Genomic DNA, 17690 nt, shown 5'->3' with positions numbered 1-17690 from the left:
AATCAGGATAAAATCATTCCCAAACAAACAAAAACAGAGAATTTGTTGCTAACATATCTATCCTAGATGAAATACCAAAGAGAGGCCTTATACTGAAAGAAAATTATACCAGAAGGTTACTCAAATTTATAGGAACAAATGAAGAGCATGGAATATGGCACATTATGTGGGTAAACATAAAAGACTGTGTGTAATTTGTACATATATATTTTTTCTTTTTTTGTCTTACTAAAACAATAGGCAAACCACTCTGTTACTGAGTTTATAACATATGTATCCATAATAGCACAAGGGAGGAGATAGGAGCTATACTGCTACAAATTTGCTAAATTTTATGGGAATTAACACAATATTAAGAGTGAAGAAGACTGCAATAAATCCAGGAAGTATAATGTAATCCCTTGGGCAACCACTAAAAATGTAACTGAAAAATATAACTGAGAACTTAACAGAGGACATTGTTCTCCCTATTATGCAAATGAGGAAACGAGTGCTAGCAGGTGAAACAACCTACCAGCTCTGGGGCTGGCCCCCAGAATCCTGACTCCACACACCAGGACTAGAGGCCAATCCACACTTTTCAGTGGGGCAGGTGGAGACCTACTCAGGCTGAGACTCCTCATCCATTAGACAAGGCAACTTCCCTAAAAATATTGAAAATTGTCTTCCAGCCTGTGAAAATAGCTTCCTTGACACCCTGAATATTTTTATTAGTTCTTCCACCCTAAAAATTACCAAGTAGAAGCCGCTGGCAAGAGTAAGAGGGATGACTTTTCACGCAAAGCTAATTACCATCAGTGCCCAGTGAACACACACAAAAATACTTGTGTAGCCTCCCAGCACTCATGATGAGTTTGATTGGCATTCATTTTCTGTCTGCCTGAACTGTCTTCCTATACCTTGGGAGGGGCTGACTCCCCTTCAGTGGAGCTCGGACTGACACTGCAGGAAGCGGGGGAGAGGGTGCAGGGCAAGACTTCTCACCTCCATTACAGGCTGAGAGGGCATCTCCCCTGTTTTATATGTTACCCTAATGGAGGAGGGAAGCTTTGGCTGCACAGCATAATACATTTACAGGAGAACTAAGCTGTTCTGGAAGGAGTTCATACTGTATTCCTGCCTGCTGAGGAGCTATTTAATCCTGTAAAGATAAAATAACTAAATTATTTAATATTTATTTTTGAATAAACTCCTATTGATATTTATTGTGCTTCACATTTTATAAAGTGCATTTATGAAAATGGAAATTTAATGAACTCGTACTGCATGCCAGGGACTTAGCTAAGTCCTAACCTGCTCTATGTTATTTAGTCCTTGCAAATACCCCACAAGCTTGCTTTCATTATTCTCATTTCACAGATGAAGTGAAGTTCAGAGTGGTTAAAATGCATCAGATTGATCCAAGCCAGGTCAACTGGATTTGTTCCTGGTTAACTGTTAAACTGGATCTCTCAGAGGGAAACATGTAAAAAAGAGCCTGAGACAAAAGTTGAAAGCTGATGCTTTTTCATCAGTTGAAGACATGTGTCTTCATCTCTCACATCTGACTGATTGCAAAAACAAAGATTAGCAATGCTCTTGCTTTATTTTTTAATCACTCCTCTTGACTTCATCAAGATGACAAGATCTCAGAATATCAATAGGTCTGGAATTGTTCACAAATCATAATTATGAAGAGAAACTGTAGCAGTTGCTGCAGCACAAAATCCAATATGGATTTCAATGACCAATTATTATTAATAAACAAATTTGGAAACTGAATTTCACAAAGAGCATTAAATTTCTCCCTGACACTAATGTGTGATAAAAATTAAAAAAGATATAAACATGTTTTAAAGTCATCCTGGTGGCTGCTAAAAGTAGCCATCCATACCGCAGTTAGCATTGTCAGAAGCCCACTCTGTGTGGTGGAAGTTTATATTATCCCACTATGTCAAACTGTTCCCTTGAAATTTCAGCTTTGGTTAGTCCTCTTTGGCTAACATAAACTTTAACAGCAGTTTTGACTACAGCAGCAACACATAACCAAGGAGCATTCTTAATTAAATAAATCTAGATTATCTCAAGGACCTGAAGGAATCAATATGTTCCCAGTGTCCACACACCTATACTGAGAAAAATCTAACCCAATGTTTAAGCTATTGTCAGTTTATGCAAAGTACATTACATGAGTCTATTCTCCAAGCAGACATCTTTATATCTGGGGATCCTTTCAAATACCAAAATAAAATATTTACCTTTTTTCTAAGGGGAATAAAAAGACATGACAGTAGAAAATACATTCTGATAGAAAAATAGTTAAAGTTTTTAATTCTCTAAATACCAAGAGTTAACACAACTACCCTTTGAAAACAGGGTATTTGGGAACAATTTTTGTTTACAAAATCAATACGAATTGTTATTCACATTTTTACTAAAGCCAACATTCCTTTCAGAATTCACAAAATGATTTCCTTATAAAAAGAAGAGTAACCAAGTGTTTGGTGGGTCTGTCTCTGTGCTTAGCTAAGTGTCTGTTAAACACAGTCCAGGGTTTTCCCCCATCTACTCTGATGGGCTCCGTCGTATGGTGACACTTCACACCATGTGTTCCCTGAAGAACCATTTCTGATGATCCGAGTTGGTACAGTCTCGTAAGAGTGGTACAAAACTGTCACTCAAGTCCTTCCTCTCAGCCTGAACACATTTCTTGGACTGTACATGAAATAAAGAACCATCCTACAAAAGATAATAGACATTGTGTGTTCAAGAGAATTACAAGCAATTCCTGAGAAAGTACCTTTTCCTTAAAATGTGTTAAGTGCTCAGGGTGATTTTTTTCATTTCAGAAATACTTATTGAGCGGTTAAGTGTCTGCAGGTATGAAGGCAGCCCACAACCGTCTGTGCATACAGAAGAGGCGTGTGGAGGCATGTGTCACGCTTGCCTGTCCCGGGAGCTCTTCAGGGGGTCGTCAACTGTACCATCAGGGCCGATGGTGCCACCTGCTGGCTGTTCTGGGATCGGTCAGACTCTTTATCTCCTCCCTCTCGTGTGTGTTCAGTCACGTCCGATTCTTTGCGACCCTGTGGACTGTAGCCCACCAGGCTCCTGTGTCTATGGGATTTCTCAGGTCAAAATACTGGAGTGGGTTGCCATCTCCTACTCCAGGGGATCTTCTCAACCCAGAGACTGAATCAGTGTCTCTTGCATCTCCTGAATTGACAGGTGTATTCTTTACCGCTGCACCACCAGGATCAGGACCCTATCTCACCCCTACTGATGCTCTTTTCCTTCAGAGCAATCAGGTCCAAAGGTCCTTTATTAATCTCCTCCACCTCTCCTAGGTCTCTGGAGCCCTTTTTCTCCTGTATTTAAGTGGAGAATGAAGGAACTTGGCTTTAGTCCCAGCTCAGCCACAGACCAGCTGGGTGAGGAGACAGGTCACCAGAGAGGAAGTAGGGCCTACAAACTATGCCAACTTCCAAACCCCAAAGGACAATGACCCACTCTAAGTCCTCTCCATCTCTTCTTTTCCCCAACTGTTGCTGAGCTAACTTTCCAAGTCTCTCCCCAGTTTCTGGAGTTTATTTTTCCCTCCACCTCTCTCTGTTGTAAGCTCAATAATATTAATCTGGAAAGCCCTTAAAAGTGTTCACAAGTTGCCTTTAGAATAATGTAAAAGTAAACAAACAAAGCATCTTTCCTCACACCCCTCTAAAGAAACTTGCTTAAATGTTCACTGAAATTTAAGATTTTTAAGATAAAATTTTAATGGCATTTCAAACCAATTTCGTGATTTCTACCTTGCATTACTCTTCGAGGTCTTACAATGGCTTCCCGTTGAAAGAAAGAAGGGAAGGGCAAAACTTTTGGGGTTTACAGAAATATTTTCCCTATTATTTTTTGTATCACATAGCACTACAGTGCCTGGTTTTTCCAGGAAATCTGAGAATTTCATTGCTGATTATAACACTTTCTACAATAAATCATATTCTATCTTCTAATTATACTTAGAATTAATTCATTTATAAGTAGTACAGATGGATCTTTCCATTCCTGGGGCCAGGCTGGGAATGAAAGTTTTTCATGGAGATAAAAGTGAACTAATTCTTTCATTTGAATTATTTTCTTTGGATTTATGTCCTCAAGTGCTTTTTAGTGAGTCACTGGATATGACTGACGTATGAGTCCCACCATGAGCTTCTTACAAATGTGGAGGAGGTAGTGCCTCTCAGACCTGAAATAACACCCAATTCCAAATCAGCAGTGACTCTTCTGATGGAGAACCAACTCCATCAGAGAGGTTTTCTTGGTTATTGCACCACAAATAACAATGTAGAGCTTTACAGCTTCCAAAGACTTTCTGGCCACACATCTATTCTTCACTAGAGGCAGATAAGGCTTCGATTATTATCCCCACTTTAGAGCTGGGAAAGATGAGCCTTAGAAAACAGGAGTGGCTTAAACTTGGGTCTAATCTCATGTCCTTACACTTGGTGGTTTGTTTCATTCATCGGAACCCCTGAACCACAAGTAATCTCCAAATGCACTGGGGACAGCGCCTCTTCCTATTCCAGTCAGCCACAGCTCAAGGTGTAAGGGCAACAGGAAAACTGAGAGGAAGTGGACGGGGAGGAAAGAAGGGAAGTGCTACCAGTGCTGGATGGCATGGGACCCCTCGGGTTCACTATGAAGTGCCTGGTCTCCTGTAGGGGCTGCATCCTTGAGACTTACTAGGGACTCACTTTACCTCCACAACCCCCTCTGCAGTCCACGGGATGGGGAACCACAGAAGGAAGATGTGAGATGGGTCACCTACCTCCTGAAGGATGAACTTCTGGTCCTCTGGGGTGGTGTTCTCACACAGATGCATGATGAGGACATCTGTTCCTGCCTCCACTGCCACGCAGCCTTCTGGCTGGTGGGTGTTGTAGCGTATTTCATTCTGGGATGTGTATTCGAAAAACTAGAAATGGATTAGCCAACATGTACCAGTTAGCCTCTGATGTGCAAAGAGGGCAATCTTTAGAAAGAGGAAGGAGAAACTGGGGTTATCGGGGCATGGGTGCTGGGATCCTAACACCAGCCTGTGTCCCCAGAGCAGCCTGTACACCTCCGGAGGGGTGTGTAGCCAACGTGAATGGAGGAGCCCTTCTCGTTTGCAAGAGCGTGAGGGTGGGGATGGCCTGGGTCACCCTGCACCTGCTGTGCCTAATCCCGGGCTGGTGCAGAACGGCAGGAAAGAAAATAGACTGGTTCCAGCCCTTGAGGGCTCTCTGTGACCTTGACCAGCTACTTCCCTTCCTTTTCTTCAGTCCTTTCCTCCCCCTTCCCCCAAAATAAAATGGACGCAACCATGCCTTGGAGACCACAAAGTGCTGTACACAGCAGACAAAGGACGGCTAATGCGAGGACTTGCTCTTCAGAGCAATGGTTTTCTTACTCTAGGTGCCTAGGGAAAATGCTGATTCAGGGCCCTGGTCCCAAAGAGGAAATGAGGATTCCCTCTGTCTGAGATGGGGCTGAAGAAGCTACCTTTTCACACTTCTAACAAGACATGCAGCTGCCCATCTACCCCGCTCCACTCCCTTGCTTCCAGGAGATTCTGACACAGGTTTCAGGTTACTAAGGCACATGGAGTAGTGCTTCTCAAACAAATCTTCCTTGAAAACCAGTCAAGACTAGAGATGAGTTGGGGAGGGATGGGGTGGGTCTGGGAATCTGCATTTCTAAGCTCTCAGGTGATGCTGATGGTACCACTTTTGAAGAGTGCTGTTCTAAAAGGGGTTGAAGAACCTGAAAAATTTAAGGCTGTAGAGGTCTGAATTATGAAAGTTTACTGTTGACCATAATGGGGCCTAATATTCAAACGGAATTGGAGTGACCCCAGGTTAGAGGAAAATCTGGATGCCTACCCTTCATCTCCAGTATCTGACACTTTACTTAGGACAGCAGGCTTTGAATGTCTAGAACCAATGCTTTGCTCTATCCTGCATCCTCCCTAGCCCCGCCCTGGCAGTGTGCCTGCTTCTCAGGCCAGGGTCCTGCTCCGGTACTCAGACCTTCCAGGTCTTGCTCCCCTGCCCAGCCTGCTGTTCAGCACTTAACCCAGACATATCCACCTGGGCCCTGATTGAGGAAACTGCCCTAAAAATTGCTTTGCAGTGTGGCACTACACATCAAATCCTATAATTCCATGTAAGATTTAATTCTGAATAAGTCATCTGAAATGCAGATCTGCTTTCCCTCAGTTTTTCTTTCTGATCAAAGATGTTAGCAGCAGGGTTATTTATAATCACAAAAACAGGGAGGAAGGAATTGGTTACCTCAACAGTAATTAATACAGTCACACAAAGGAATAGCAAGAGGCTGTTACGGATGATGTTCTCAAAGGATGTCTAACAATACACGAAAAGTATGATTATGTAATGGACATGATAGACTATAAAACATGTAGGTATTACAACAACCATTTAAAATACATAATCCCAAGGTCATGCATTAAAAAAGATGGGAAGTAACTATATCTTAATTATAATGGTGGCCATTCTGGGTCTTGTCATTTACTACTTGCTTCTACTTTTTATATTTCCTAAATGTTCTATGATGAGTATATATTACCTTTATAACAAGAAATCACATATTAAATGTTTTAAAAACACACAGATTTCCCCTCATCTCCCTCTTTAAAGGCCCATACCGATGATCCCTTGAGCACATGGCCTCCCACTGTCCATTGTCCTTCAGCCTGAGAAGGTCAAGCTGTTAAAGCAGCAGCCCCTACCTGGTTCTGACCCATCCCATGACAGCGGTACAGAATGACCTGGTGTCCGGTGATCTCGTGCTCGTTGGGAGGGTTATAGTCAAAGCAGTAATCTTTCAGTCCTTTGTTCTGGAGCTAAGCAAAACATAAAGGTGGCATTTGGTCCAGGTTTATACACAACAGATTCCACCCAGGGCTGTGAGGGCAGGTAAATGGAGTGAGAGGAGTGGCTGCCTGCAGAACCAGTCTCAGAGCTAAAAGCCCCTTCCATTCCTACTTTTAAATGTGTTTCCCATTCTATAGCATAGGCAGGAATCATAACCCCCATTTTTCAAAATTCACTTTTACTGGAATATAGTTAATTTACACTGTTGTGTTAGTTTCTGCTGCACAGCAAAGTGAATCAGTTATACATATACATATATTCAGTCTTTCTTAGTTTCTATTCCCTTAGAGGTCATTACAGAGTACTGAGTAGAGTTCCCTGTGCTATACAGTATGTTCTTATTAGTTATCTATTTCATACACATATAATAGTATGTATATGTCAATCCCAATCTCCCAGTTTATCCTTTCCCCTGCTCTCCCTACTTGTAACCATAAGTTTGTTGTCTACATCTGTGACTCTATTTCTATTTTGTAAATAGGTTCATTTGTATCACTTTTTTTTTATATTCCATACCTAAGTGATATCATATGATTCATAAACATTTTAGGAAGATAAATTTGAGGAGCAGAGAGATGAACTCATTATGGCCCGAGAGCTCACACTGCTTCATGTCTCATTAGTACAGTCTTATTCCTTTACTAGTCCAACAGAGCTGGGTTGTCACCTCACATATGTACCAAGCGTGTGGTGCTCAGTCCTGTCCGACTCTTGTGACCCTAAGGACTGGGCCCACCAGTCTCCTCTGCCCATGGAATTTTACAGGCAAGAATACTGGAGTGGGTTGCCACTTCCTACTTTCCGACCCAGGGATCGAACTGCATTTCTTGCATCTCTTGCACTGGCAGCTGGGTTCTTTACCACTAAAACCACCTGGGAAGCCCTGTGTACCAAGGAGCTCCTGATATTACGTTATCTTCAAAGGATACCCCAGTTAAGAGACCTGGCACTTCTCAGATCAGAAGTCCACCACTGTAGAGTACAAGGACAGTATAATACAGAGCCAATGGTTTGCACACAGGTCATACAACACATAAGTGGAGACACCTGAGTCTTGAATCCAAGACCTCAGACTCCAAGTCCAGTGCTCTCTCCATCACTCAATATTCTCTAATCTAAGGTCATCTCTAAGGTACTTTTGGATCTAAACCCCTTTAATCATTCTAAGAGCAAAAAGCCCTGGCAGGTTCCATGCTCCAACCTCCCTACCAGGAGCCTCCAGAGAGAGACTCAGTTCAGTTCAGTCGCTTAGTCACGTCTGACTCTTTGCGACCCCATGGACTGCAGCACTCCAGGCCTCCCTGTGCATCACCAACTCCTAGAGTTTACTCAAACTCATGTCCATTGAGTCGGTGATGCCATCCAAACATCTCATCCTCTGTGGTCCCCTTTTCCTCCCATCTTCAATTTTCCCTAGCATCAAGCACCTTCCAAACCCCTTTCTGGAGAGTTTAAGGAACCTTCCCTAGTGGCTCAGTTGGTAAAGAATCTGCTTGTAATGCAGGAGACCCAGGTTCTATCCCTGGGTCAGGAAGATCCCTTGGAGAGGGAAATGGCAACACACTCCAGTATTCTTGCCTGGAGAATCCCATGGACAGAGGAGCCTAGCGGGCTACAGTCCATGGGGTCTCAAAGAGTGGACACAATTGACTGACTAACACTTTCACTTTCAAATAATCTTCACTGGCTTCTTCTGAACCCCACTCTGGCCCTGGCCCTTGTCCAGCTTTGTCTAGCCTGGTTCTGGGAATAAGACTCAGCTATATAGAAAGAAGGAATCCATAATCCACTGGCTCATAAAACACAGACCTCCATGTTCTTGAGGTCCCTTAACTTTGTGAAGGAACCTAGAAACAGGATAGGTGAATAATCAGGGCATCTTAGGTTTAGAAGAACTCAAATGTTATGAAGCCAAGTTGGCACTCTTGACCACCAAAGGACCTCAACCTCAGATGAGTTCCCTACGTTCAAAAGATTTGGTCTACTACAGAATCTGGAAGGAAAGAAAGGAAAAAAAAAACTAAAGAAGAAGAAAAGGGAGAAACCCCTAAAGATTAAAACTTAGATTAATTAGGCTAACTCTATCAAGTTGGTGATAGACTTAAAGGATGATTTTCAATGACTCTAAAGTCATTGTGTGACTTTAGCATAGTGTGTTTGACTGAACCTCCTTAGTGAAATATATTCTATAAGTAAATAGAGCTGCAAAGCAATCTTTAACTTCATTCAGGGTCACACTGTCAATGGGAGGGTGGAGCAGAGGAAAGGGAAAGCAAAAGAGGCAACATCTAGGTAATTGCAGAATCTCAGGGACAGATTTCATTATACCACTCTCTCTCTCTACATTTCTGCATGTTCGAACATTTTTATAATGAAAACTGAAAATACCCTGCTTTGCATTTATCAAAACTTGCAGAATGGAACACCAGCTCTTCTGATGAACACCACAGAGCAGAGGAGGCCTCCCTAAGTTGGTGGAGTTCCAAGCAAAAGCCAAAGGTGCTGGACACTTTAGTTGACCTCATCCCACCAATATTTCTTTTAGGTTTTTTGAAAGAACAGAAGTGACTCCTCTTCCTTACTATGGCTTTTGTGGATCCCTGAGTTGGGAATTAGTAACTGGTCCAGTTATTGAGATTTGAAGTCATGTGATAAGGAGTTAGTTTAAAAAAAGACTTGGAAACACCAACTGATCCTCAGTTTCCATCTGTAAAACAGGAGGCTGTACTCACCAACTGTGAGATGCTTCCAATGCTGACATTCTGGACCTGAGGCCCAGACATTCAAGGGGAGAAAGAAGGACACTGCATGAGAAGGGGGAGGTGTATGAGAGAGGTCAGCTGTCCCCACAAAGGGGCTTTTCTTTTGCAGGGTTGGTCACTCAGGAGGCCAGGAGCACATTGCCCAGCACAGGCCCACCTCGCTCACCATCCCAAAGAAGCCAGGCCTGTCCTCGGGCACGTGCAGCTCTGGATACACGGTATTCAAGAACCACTTGAAGTCATTACACCCAAGCCTTGCACGGAGCTGTCTCCTCTCTGTCACGTCCCCAAAGGGCTCCTGAGAAAAGGACAAAACGGTGAGCCCCTGCAAGCCACAGCACTTCCTATTAAAGCCTTTCATTCACCCAGTAAGCCTTTATTGAGCACCTATTGTGTGTGGAGCCTGCACAGGACAGAGAGGATAAGAAACAGTCTCAGACATAGTGGCAGCACCCTAGTAGGAGATACTGTTGCTCAAACAATGACATCCCCAAGTGCTCTTGCTGCAGGGAGGTGTGGCCAGGTGCAGGAAAGAAGGACACAGAGTCCCTGCTGATGGGTCAGGAGCTGAATCCAGGGGCTGCACAGGCATCCCTGGCCCCCTGTGGTCACAGACCAGCGGCATGTCAGTGGCACACGTATGTCACAGTGTTCTGATAGTTCTACCACTGATACCTGGACACTCACTTCTAAACACAGGTAAGTATTCTAGAGGTAATTATGAATGAAAACTTCCTTATGTTCCCAATCTATTGAAGTCTAAATATATTTTTCTGATAGTAAGAGCAAAATGCTACAATGATAAAATACTTGTTTTATGGACAAAACCAATGATTACGAATTTTTGAATAATCAAATAAAGCAAGCATCTATTTAGCACAGCAAATGTACAACCATGAGAGCAATGCTGAGTGCAGAGATAGGACTGTCCCTGTGTTATGACGTTAAATGATTAAAATTTGACAAGTTAAAATATTTAACAAAATGATAACAATAAGGAAAAAGTCTGAATAAAATCTCAGGTTTCTGCTTGTTTTCCAGAAGTTCATTTTTCAATGAGAGTCATTGTGTCCTCATCTTCAACCAAATATCCATTTCAACTCTCTGCCACTGGGGATTCAGACAAAAGGTGCATGAGTGCCCCTCTTTCTAACATATTATTCTTTGGGAACTCTCAGAAAGAGGGATCGATCTGTGGGTTTTAGACTGGGTGACAGGGAAGAGCAGATATTTCTACCCCGCAGCCTTGGGCAAGACAGAGGAAGCAGTGACCCTGTAGCCCAGAGGCAGAGAAAGGCCACAGTGGAGGTCAAGGTGAATGTCCACAGGACTCCACAGAGCAGAGAGAGTGCCACTGGAGTGGACCCAGTTCTTCTCACTTCTGCTACGAGCCCTTGGGAAAGTTCCTTAAATCACTCTCTCTCTGAACTTCAGTTTTCTCATCTACAAAATGAAAAACTCCAAGTTACTCTGAAGGACTGCTGTAAAGATTCACAAGAAGAAATTTACATCAAGTGGCCAGGAAAGAGGCCTTGGAGCCAACTTTCTTGTCTTGCCACGTGGCCCCTTAGTTACGTGAACACAGGTCAGCGGGAGCCCTGTCCTGGCGTGTGCGGAGGGTGGCCTGTTAGCAGTAATGGGGCTCTCTGATAAAATGTTATTTTTAACACTAAAATCAATACTTGTGGTGTCTTCACACTTTCATGGTCATTCTCAGACATGAGAGTCCCCCAGTGTGCACATTTCCAGCTGAGGTTATATCTCAGCTCTCTTCCTGAAAGCAAGTGTCCTGCTTACTATTTAGCACCATGGTTTTCAGACTGTTCTGTACCGTGTTGGTGATTTCACTGTTTAAAATGGTCCCCAAGAGTAGTTAGTGCTGTCCAGTGTTCCTAGTGCAAGAAGGCTGTGATATGTTGGAGGGAGAAAAGAGGTGTGTCGGATGAGATTCACCTGGGTGTGAGCTCAATGTGACCAATCAACAGTATACATTAAATAGATTATTTAAGCAGAAGCACACATAAAACCAAGTTATGTATTGATCAGTTGATAAAAATGTCTACCTGCAAGAGGTCTGCAGTAACCTAAACCTGTATTTCCCCCATGATCAATGGCAAAGTAGTCAGTCCCAAATTCAGTGACTGTATGGAGCATAATTATGGTGAGGAGTGAGAATCAACTGTCTGGTTTTTATTATAAGTGAAAGAATACAGTTTTCCTCTTGGGTTGTGAGCACCTGATTTCCTCTCTATTTCTGGAACCAGATCTACCACAGTAGGAGGTCAGAATCAGCTGCTTTTGTTTGGATGAGGCCAGAAGGAGTGTGGGTGTACAGGTGGAACTCACCAAGCGGGCCTGGGGATTGCGATGGTAGTAGAGCTCTTTAAATTCATCCATCCACACTTCAGCTGCGCGGACACTGTTGGCCAGGGCCTTGTTGCGGGAGTAGGGAGCTTGCCTGGGGAAAACGTGGCCAACGTGCGAACACGGGTGTATCTCCAGGGTCCCCCCGCACTGCCAGATCTGTGCACAGAGCGGAGAGGAGGCGGGGTGATGGGGCTGAGAAGGGATTGAGCTGCTGGTCCACAATGCCTACAGTAAGGAGGCTGGACACACAGAGGTCATGGTGAACACAGCCAAGCCCTCACCCTCCATGAGGCAGGTGGCCACTTCCCCGGGATCTTTAGCACACAAGATGCAGTCAAAGAGCAAGAAAGCAGCCCCAAAGACAAATAAGCCATCGGAACCCAGACCCCAAAGTCCATGCACGAAGGCTCATGCACTTGACACCTAGGAGCACCCACAGTGGACCTCACTGGGAACTCACTTACTTATTAGGTAAAGCATAGGCTGATTACCTGGTCTCCTAGCCACAGAAGATAGGAAAACAGCAAGTAAGAAGAGAGATTTGGAAGGGGGAAAGGAAGAGCTTCTAGAGCAGGCAGAGCAGCCTGACACCTAGGGAAGAGGCAGAAAGACTGTTAAAAGCACACCCCAAAACTCAGCACACAGTCATCCGGAGCCTTTTCATGGACATATGACCAAAGATAGCATCTGGTACTTATAATGGGGGGGGGGAGGCGTGAGTCCTCAGTGGAGGGCCGAAGTCTTATTTATTAATTCTTTTAAAGCAGCAGACCATATAAGATATTCCTCAATTTGAAAATTTTTCATTTAAAAGCACCAATATTGACATAAGGTTTTGATACTTAAAATGCAAGATTCAGTTAACTAGGAAATCCACCAGAATGCTAAAGCTTTCCCAAAGGGGCATCTGTGCATCACACACAGCAGAATCAATGTATGGGCTTGTTACAAAATGCAGACACCCAGTCCCTACCATAAGTCTATCAAATCTGACTTTCCAGAGACCATACCTATGAATCTGCCTTTTTAACAAGTTTCCCTAACAAATCTTATATGTGTCAAAGTTCGAAAGTCACTGTGCCAAATAAATGGAGAAGGAAATGGCAACCCACTCCAGTATTCTTGCTGGGAGAATCCCACGGCCAGAGGAGCCTGGTGGGTTACAGTTCATGGGGTCGCAAAGAGTCGCACACAACTGAAGTGACTTAGCACGGAGGTGCTAAACAAAGAGGCTACTTTATCAAGCAGTCAAGCAAATCAAGGCTCCAAAACATGGGATCAGGAGGCAGGAGCCCGTGTTTAAGTGCAGTGTCTGTCACGTACTCTTTGAGTGACCTTGAGCCAGTCATTTCCCCCTCCACCCGCCATCCCTCCCCTCAGTAGAGTAAAAGAACTAGGTGACTTCCAAGACCTTGAGCAGCCCCAAATCTACTGAATGTGTATTTTAAGTGTATTTACAGGATATGTGTGCCTTTGTATTCTTTCAGGATTATTGGATAAACTGCCAATATAGAGAAAAAGTCCACCAGGCTCCTACCAAAGCCATCACTCCCAGAGAGAGACAAAAAACAGGTTAAGAATGAGTGGAACAGAAGACTGCAGTACTTACCCTAAAGGAGAATTCGAGGTTTTCTCCGCCCCAGACTTCCATTCCTACATCATAAGACCCCAGGTATTCAAAGTATTTCTTACTCACAGCAAACAGCCCACCAGCCATCGTTGGAGATCTAGAAGCATGGGAATCATAACTGGAGGTAAGCAGCAGGAAACCATCACAGTTGGTTTCTACCACGAGCCTTGAGTCCATTCACTCACATAAGCACACACCGAGTTCACGCCCTCTGCCTGGAGCTAAGCTGGGCCAGCAGCTGGATGTCCCCCACAGCCCCTGCCCCATAGCCCCTGCCCTGGGGAAGCTCATGGACATCTCACTAGGCAACACAGAACTCTGTGGGTGACTAAGGTCAACCTGGGACCCTGTGGAAATACAGAAGAAGCCATGAGATGGGGAGGGAGGAGGCATGGTCTGCAGAACAAAGGGAGTTAGCCCAGAAGAGGAATGAATGGTTCTCCGAGAAGACAGGAGCATGACCAAAGGCCTAAGGGTGAGTGAAACCCCTGGACTTCCAGGAGCAGACAACAGAGAGAGATGAGAAGTGAGAGACCAAGTTCCGAGAGGATGGCAGGAGCCAGGCTGGGTGGCACTGCTCAGAAAAATTCTTCTTAAGGAAAAGAAGTAAGACACAAAAGGATAAATACTGTGTGATTCTACTTATATGAGGTACATAAAATAGGCAAATCCAGAGATGGTAAGTTAACAGGGGTTGGAGGAGGGGAGGAAAGTGAGGTATTGCTTCATGGGTACAGAGTTTCTATACAGGACTTCCAAGGTGGTGCAGTGGTAAAGAAGCCACCTGCCAAGTAGGAGACCCAGGTTCAATCCCTGGGTTGGGAAGGCTCCCCTAGAGAAGGAAATGGTAACTCACTCCAGTATTCTTTCCTGGGAAATCCCATGGATAGAGGAGCCTGGCAGGCTACCGTCTATGGGTCACAAAGTGTCAGACATGACTTAGCGACTAAACAGCAACATAGGGTGATAGAAAGGTTCTGGAAATTTACAGAGGTGATGGTTGTACAATATTGTGAATGTGTGTGAGGCTGGTGAATTGTGTATTTAAAAACGGTTAAAAGGGTAAATTTTATGTTATACATACTTACCAAAATTATTAAAATATATGTAACAATATAAATCCACATGTATAGCAAAGATTGTTATCAAAAATAAACAAATACTCTGGAAAATGAAAGGAGAGGTAACAGCTAACCATCTCTCCCGAGGGCCTTCACTGACAAGTTGGCCAGATGCAGTGAGGCACTCAAAGAAGTAGCCCCCGACCTGATGACGTCGATGGGGGACCGCATGCGGATCCTCTCCTTTTCAGGAACCATGTGCCACGTGAACACCAGCCTCCAGTCAAAACCGCCGATCTGGGGCTCCCCAGCATTCCCCAGGTACTCGAAGGTGTTCCAGTCAATCACATCAATCACAGGGCACACCACCGCCGACTCCTTTTCATGGATCCTGAAAACAACCAGAACACCCTGATATTCTACCATGTATGGACAGTAGGAGGACCACCAGGAAACCTGAGAATTGAATCTCCTCAGCCTTCCACTAAAAGGAGGAAAGCCTGTGTGAGAAAGGCCTGCTTCTCTTATCCTAGGTGTCTACAGCCAGGTCAGCCCCAGCAGGGGGACATCACGGGGGTGCTGGGTGGAGGGGGGGTGGGTACAAGGATTCTAGCCCTTATATGTAAAGTCCCATAGCTTTAATACTCTGATTCCTTCTAAAGATATTCTGGTTAAACTTGAATCCTATGAGAGTCACAATGTCAAAATCCAAGCTAACTTTTAAAACAGAAAGCAGACTTTCAGTTTCTCAAGACTGTAAGAGATTTCTTCATGTAATCACAATGAAACATCTTAAAGTGAAGAAATAGTTATTTTCTTATGAACAGAGATGCACCCAGACCAAAGGGTCTGCTTTGGAACTAGCAAATAAATTTTAATCCTGCCCCTTATTTGCTGTGTGACATTAGTGTAGTCATCTAACCACTTGGAGCCCATTGCTTCTGAAACAATAATACACACTTGGAGGGTTACCCTGAAACAATAATACATACTTGGAGGGTTAATGTGGACTCCCTAACAGAATGTTTGTAAGAGGCCGGCAGAGAACCTGGAACTACAGCTATACTTTTCTTTTAATCTTCTTTATGATTAAATGTTTCATATAGTGGAAAATGTGATAATTTCTTGTTGTAGCCATCAGCCTGTGCATAGGCTTCAATGATTCTCTCCACAGTCATTCTTACAAGCCCAACCATCTTTCAGCAGGCTTCCAGACTGTGTTTCTTTGCATCTGACAGCACAGCAGGAAACATGAACTGAGACTGGACCATATGTGAACATTAGATTTCTCTGGATTATATTTTGGGGGCAGTTCTCTAGAATCTGAGACCTATAAACCATAAATTTGTGACTTGCATCCAGCTGGTTGGAACCAGGGGTAGTCTAATCTCTACAAGGAAGGGAAAACTGGGGGGAGCCAGTACTGGAGTAAAGGATTCTAAATCCTGGTTAGAGAATGTGCAGACCCAGTTGCAGCGGTTACTGGGACCAGGGATACCAAACATCCCTCAGTCCAGTCCTACACAGCAAAGAATGGTTCTGCCCCAGATATCAACGGCAGCTCATAAGATGCCAGGAGCACAACCTCGTTATTGTGACAACCAAGAACATCTTCCACTTTCAAAAGCCCCTAAAGGGAAGGGATTACTGTGCGTGGCTGAGATCACACCTGAGGGACAGTCTACAGTCCAGTGTCTCAACTCTGAGGCATACCCAAGTCCCTGGGGAGCTTCTGAAACATCCAGAAGGCCAGGAACCACTCCAGAAATTCAGATCCAAATAGTCTGCTACAGGACAAGGACTTTTTGAAGTTCCCCAGCTATTTCTAATGGGTAACCAGGGGAGAATCCCTTTGACTCCAGGTATGAAACAAGGATGTGATTATGGGGAATGCCACCTTACTCTCTCCAAAGGGTGGACTGGAGTGGAATGGAATCCCAGATGGCATTTATGCATCAGCTGAAGGGGAAAAGTGCACACCCCCTCCCATGATTTTAGACAGGACTAGAGGTGGCCCTCTGTAGGCACAGTGCAGGCAGGAGGGAAGGGTAAACCCACTAGGCCAGATTCCAGAGGAGCACCCAGCTGTCACTATGTTTTAAGTGATCTCAGACTCTAGCACTAGCCTGAGGAATCCTGAGTCCTTGCTGGTGCTGAAGCCCATTAGAGCTGAGCAGGGAGAATGAGGCATCAACGGTCCAGGATGGTAGAAGTGTCAGAGCAGAGCCTGGTCTCATGCAGGAAGGGAGGCAAGGGGGTCCCCAGCTCTTCCAGACAGACCTTGGCAACCAAATACTGGGGACCAGGGGAAAGCAGTTTTCCAAATGCACAAACTCTGATCTTCCAGCCCTCCACCCACTCCACACAGTGGGGACCGAGCAGAGAATCTGCCCCTCCCTAGACATTCCTCTCACACCCAGAGGAGCTCAAGGCTTGCCAGCCCAGCTCCTGATGCAGAATCAGTAGGATAGGGGGAAACAGGAAAGAGAAGAGAAAAAAGTCAGCTGAGGGTGAGCCGTAAGAGGCTGTGGGACAGCAGGAGAAATGGCGTTGAAGATGTGGCTGTATTTATGCTTTCATGACTCCATAAAAATAAATATTAAAAATAATATTTTATGACTATGGTGGTAGTAGTGGTTTAGTTGCTAAGTCATGTCCGACTCTTGCGACCCCATAGACTATAGCCTGCCAGGCTCCTCTGTCCATGGGATTCTCCAGGCAAGAATACTGGAGTGGGTTGCCATTTCCTTCTCCAGGGGATCTTCCCAACCCAGGAATCGAACCCAGGTCTCCTGCATTGCAGGTAGATTCTTTACCAACTGAGCTACAAGGGAACCCCATATTTTATGACTATATTACAGGTATAAAGACAACCCAGGCTATATGCATTATTAGGATATTCATTTTCCATTCTGATTTTAAAAGAAATTATCATAATTTTTTGGGGGGGGTCCCTTAA

The 17690-nt window shown here is 44.3% G+C and overlaps 1 protein-coding gene across 6 annotated transcripts in view; it reads right to left on the bottom strand.

Annotated features, from left to right (window-relative positions):
* Positions 1–2284: 2284 nt before the first annotated feature.
* The window catches only part of GALNT12 (polypeptide N-acetylgalactosaminyltransferase 12), a 60545-nt gene continuing 45139 nt past the window's right edge, over positions 2285–17690 (bottom strand). For 3 of the 6 annotated variants that reach the window (XM_081511992.1, XM_081512000.1, XM_081511976.1), the window contains 8 exons: positions 14937–15122; positions 13650–13767; positions 12020–12196; positions 9840–9971; positions 9644–9679; positions 6767–6880; positions 4802–4948; positions 2285–2718 (listed from right to left, as the gene is read on the bottom strand). In XM_081511992.1, coding sequence (XP_081368118.1) covers positions 2578–2718; positions 4802–4948; positions 6767–6880; positions 9644–9679; positions 9840–9971; positions 12020–12196; positions 13650–13767; positions 14937–15122 — 1051 coding nt within the window. In that variant the 3' untranslated portion in view covers positions 2285–2577. The remainder of the gene's footprint in view (positions 2719–4801; positions 4949–6766; positions 6881–9643; positions 9680–9839; positions 9972–12019; positions 12197–13649; positions 13768–14936; positions 15123–17690) is intronic. The other 3 variants (XM_081512020.1, XM_081512009.1, XM_081511984.1) reach the window with 1 other exon arrangement.

This window comes from Giraffa tippelskirchi, chromosome 1, assembly GCF_054371585.1.
Source record: "Giraffa tippelskirchi isolate mGirTip1 chromosome 1, T2T-mGirTip1v1.2.pri, whole genome shotgun sequence".
NCBI lineage: Eukaryota > Metazoa > Chordata > Mammalia > Artiodactyla > Giraffidae > Giraffa > Giraffa tippelskirchi.
This window is presented reverse-complemented; position numbering and strand designations above follow the sequence as displayed.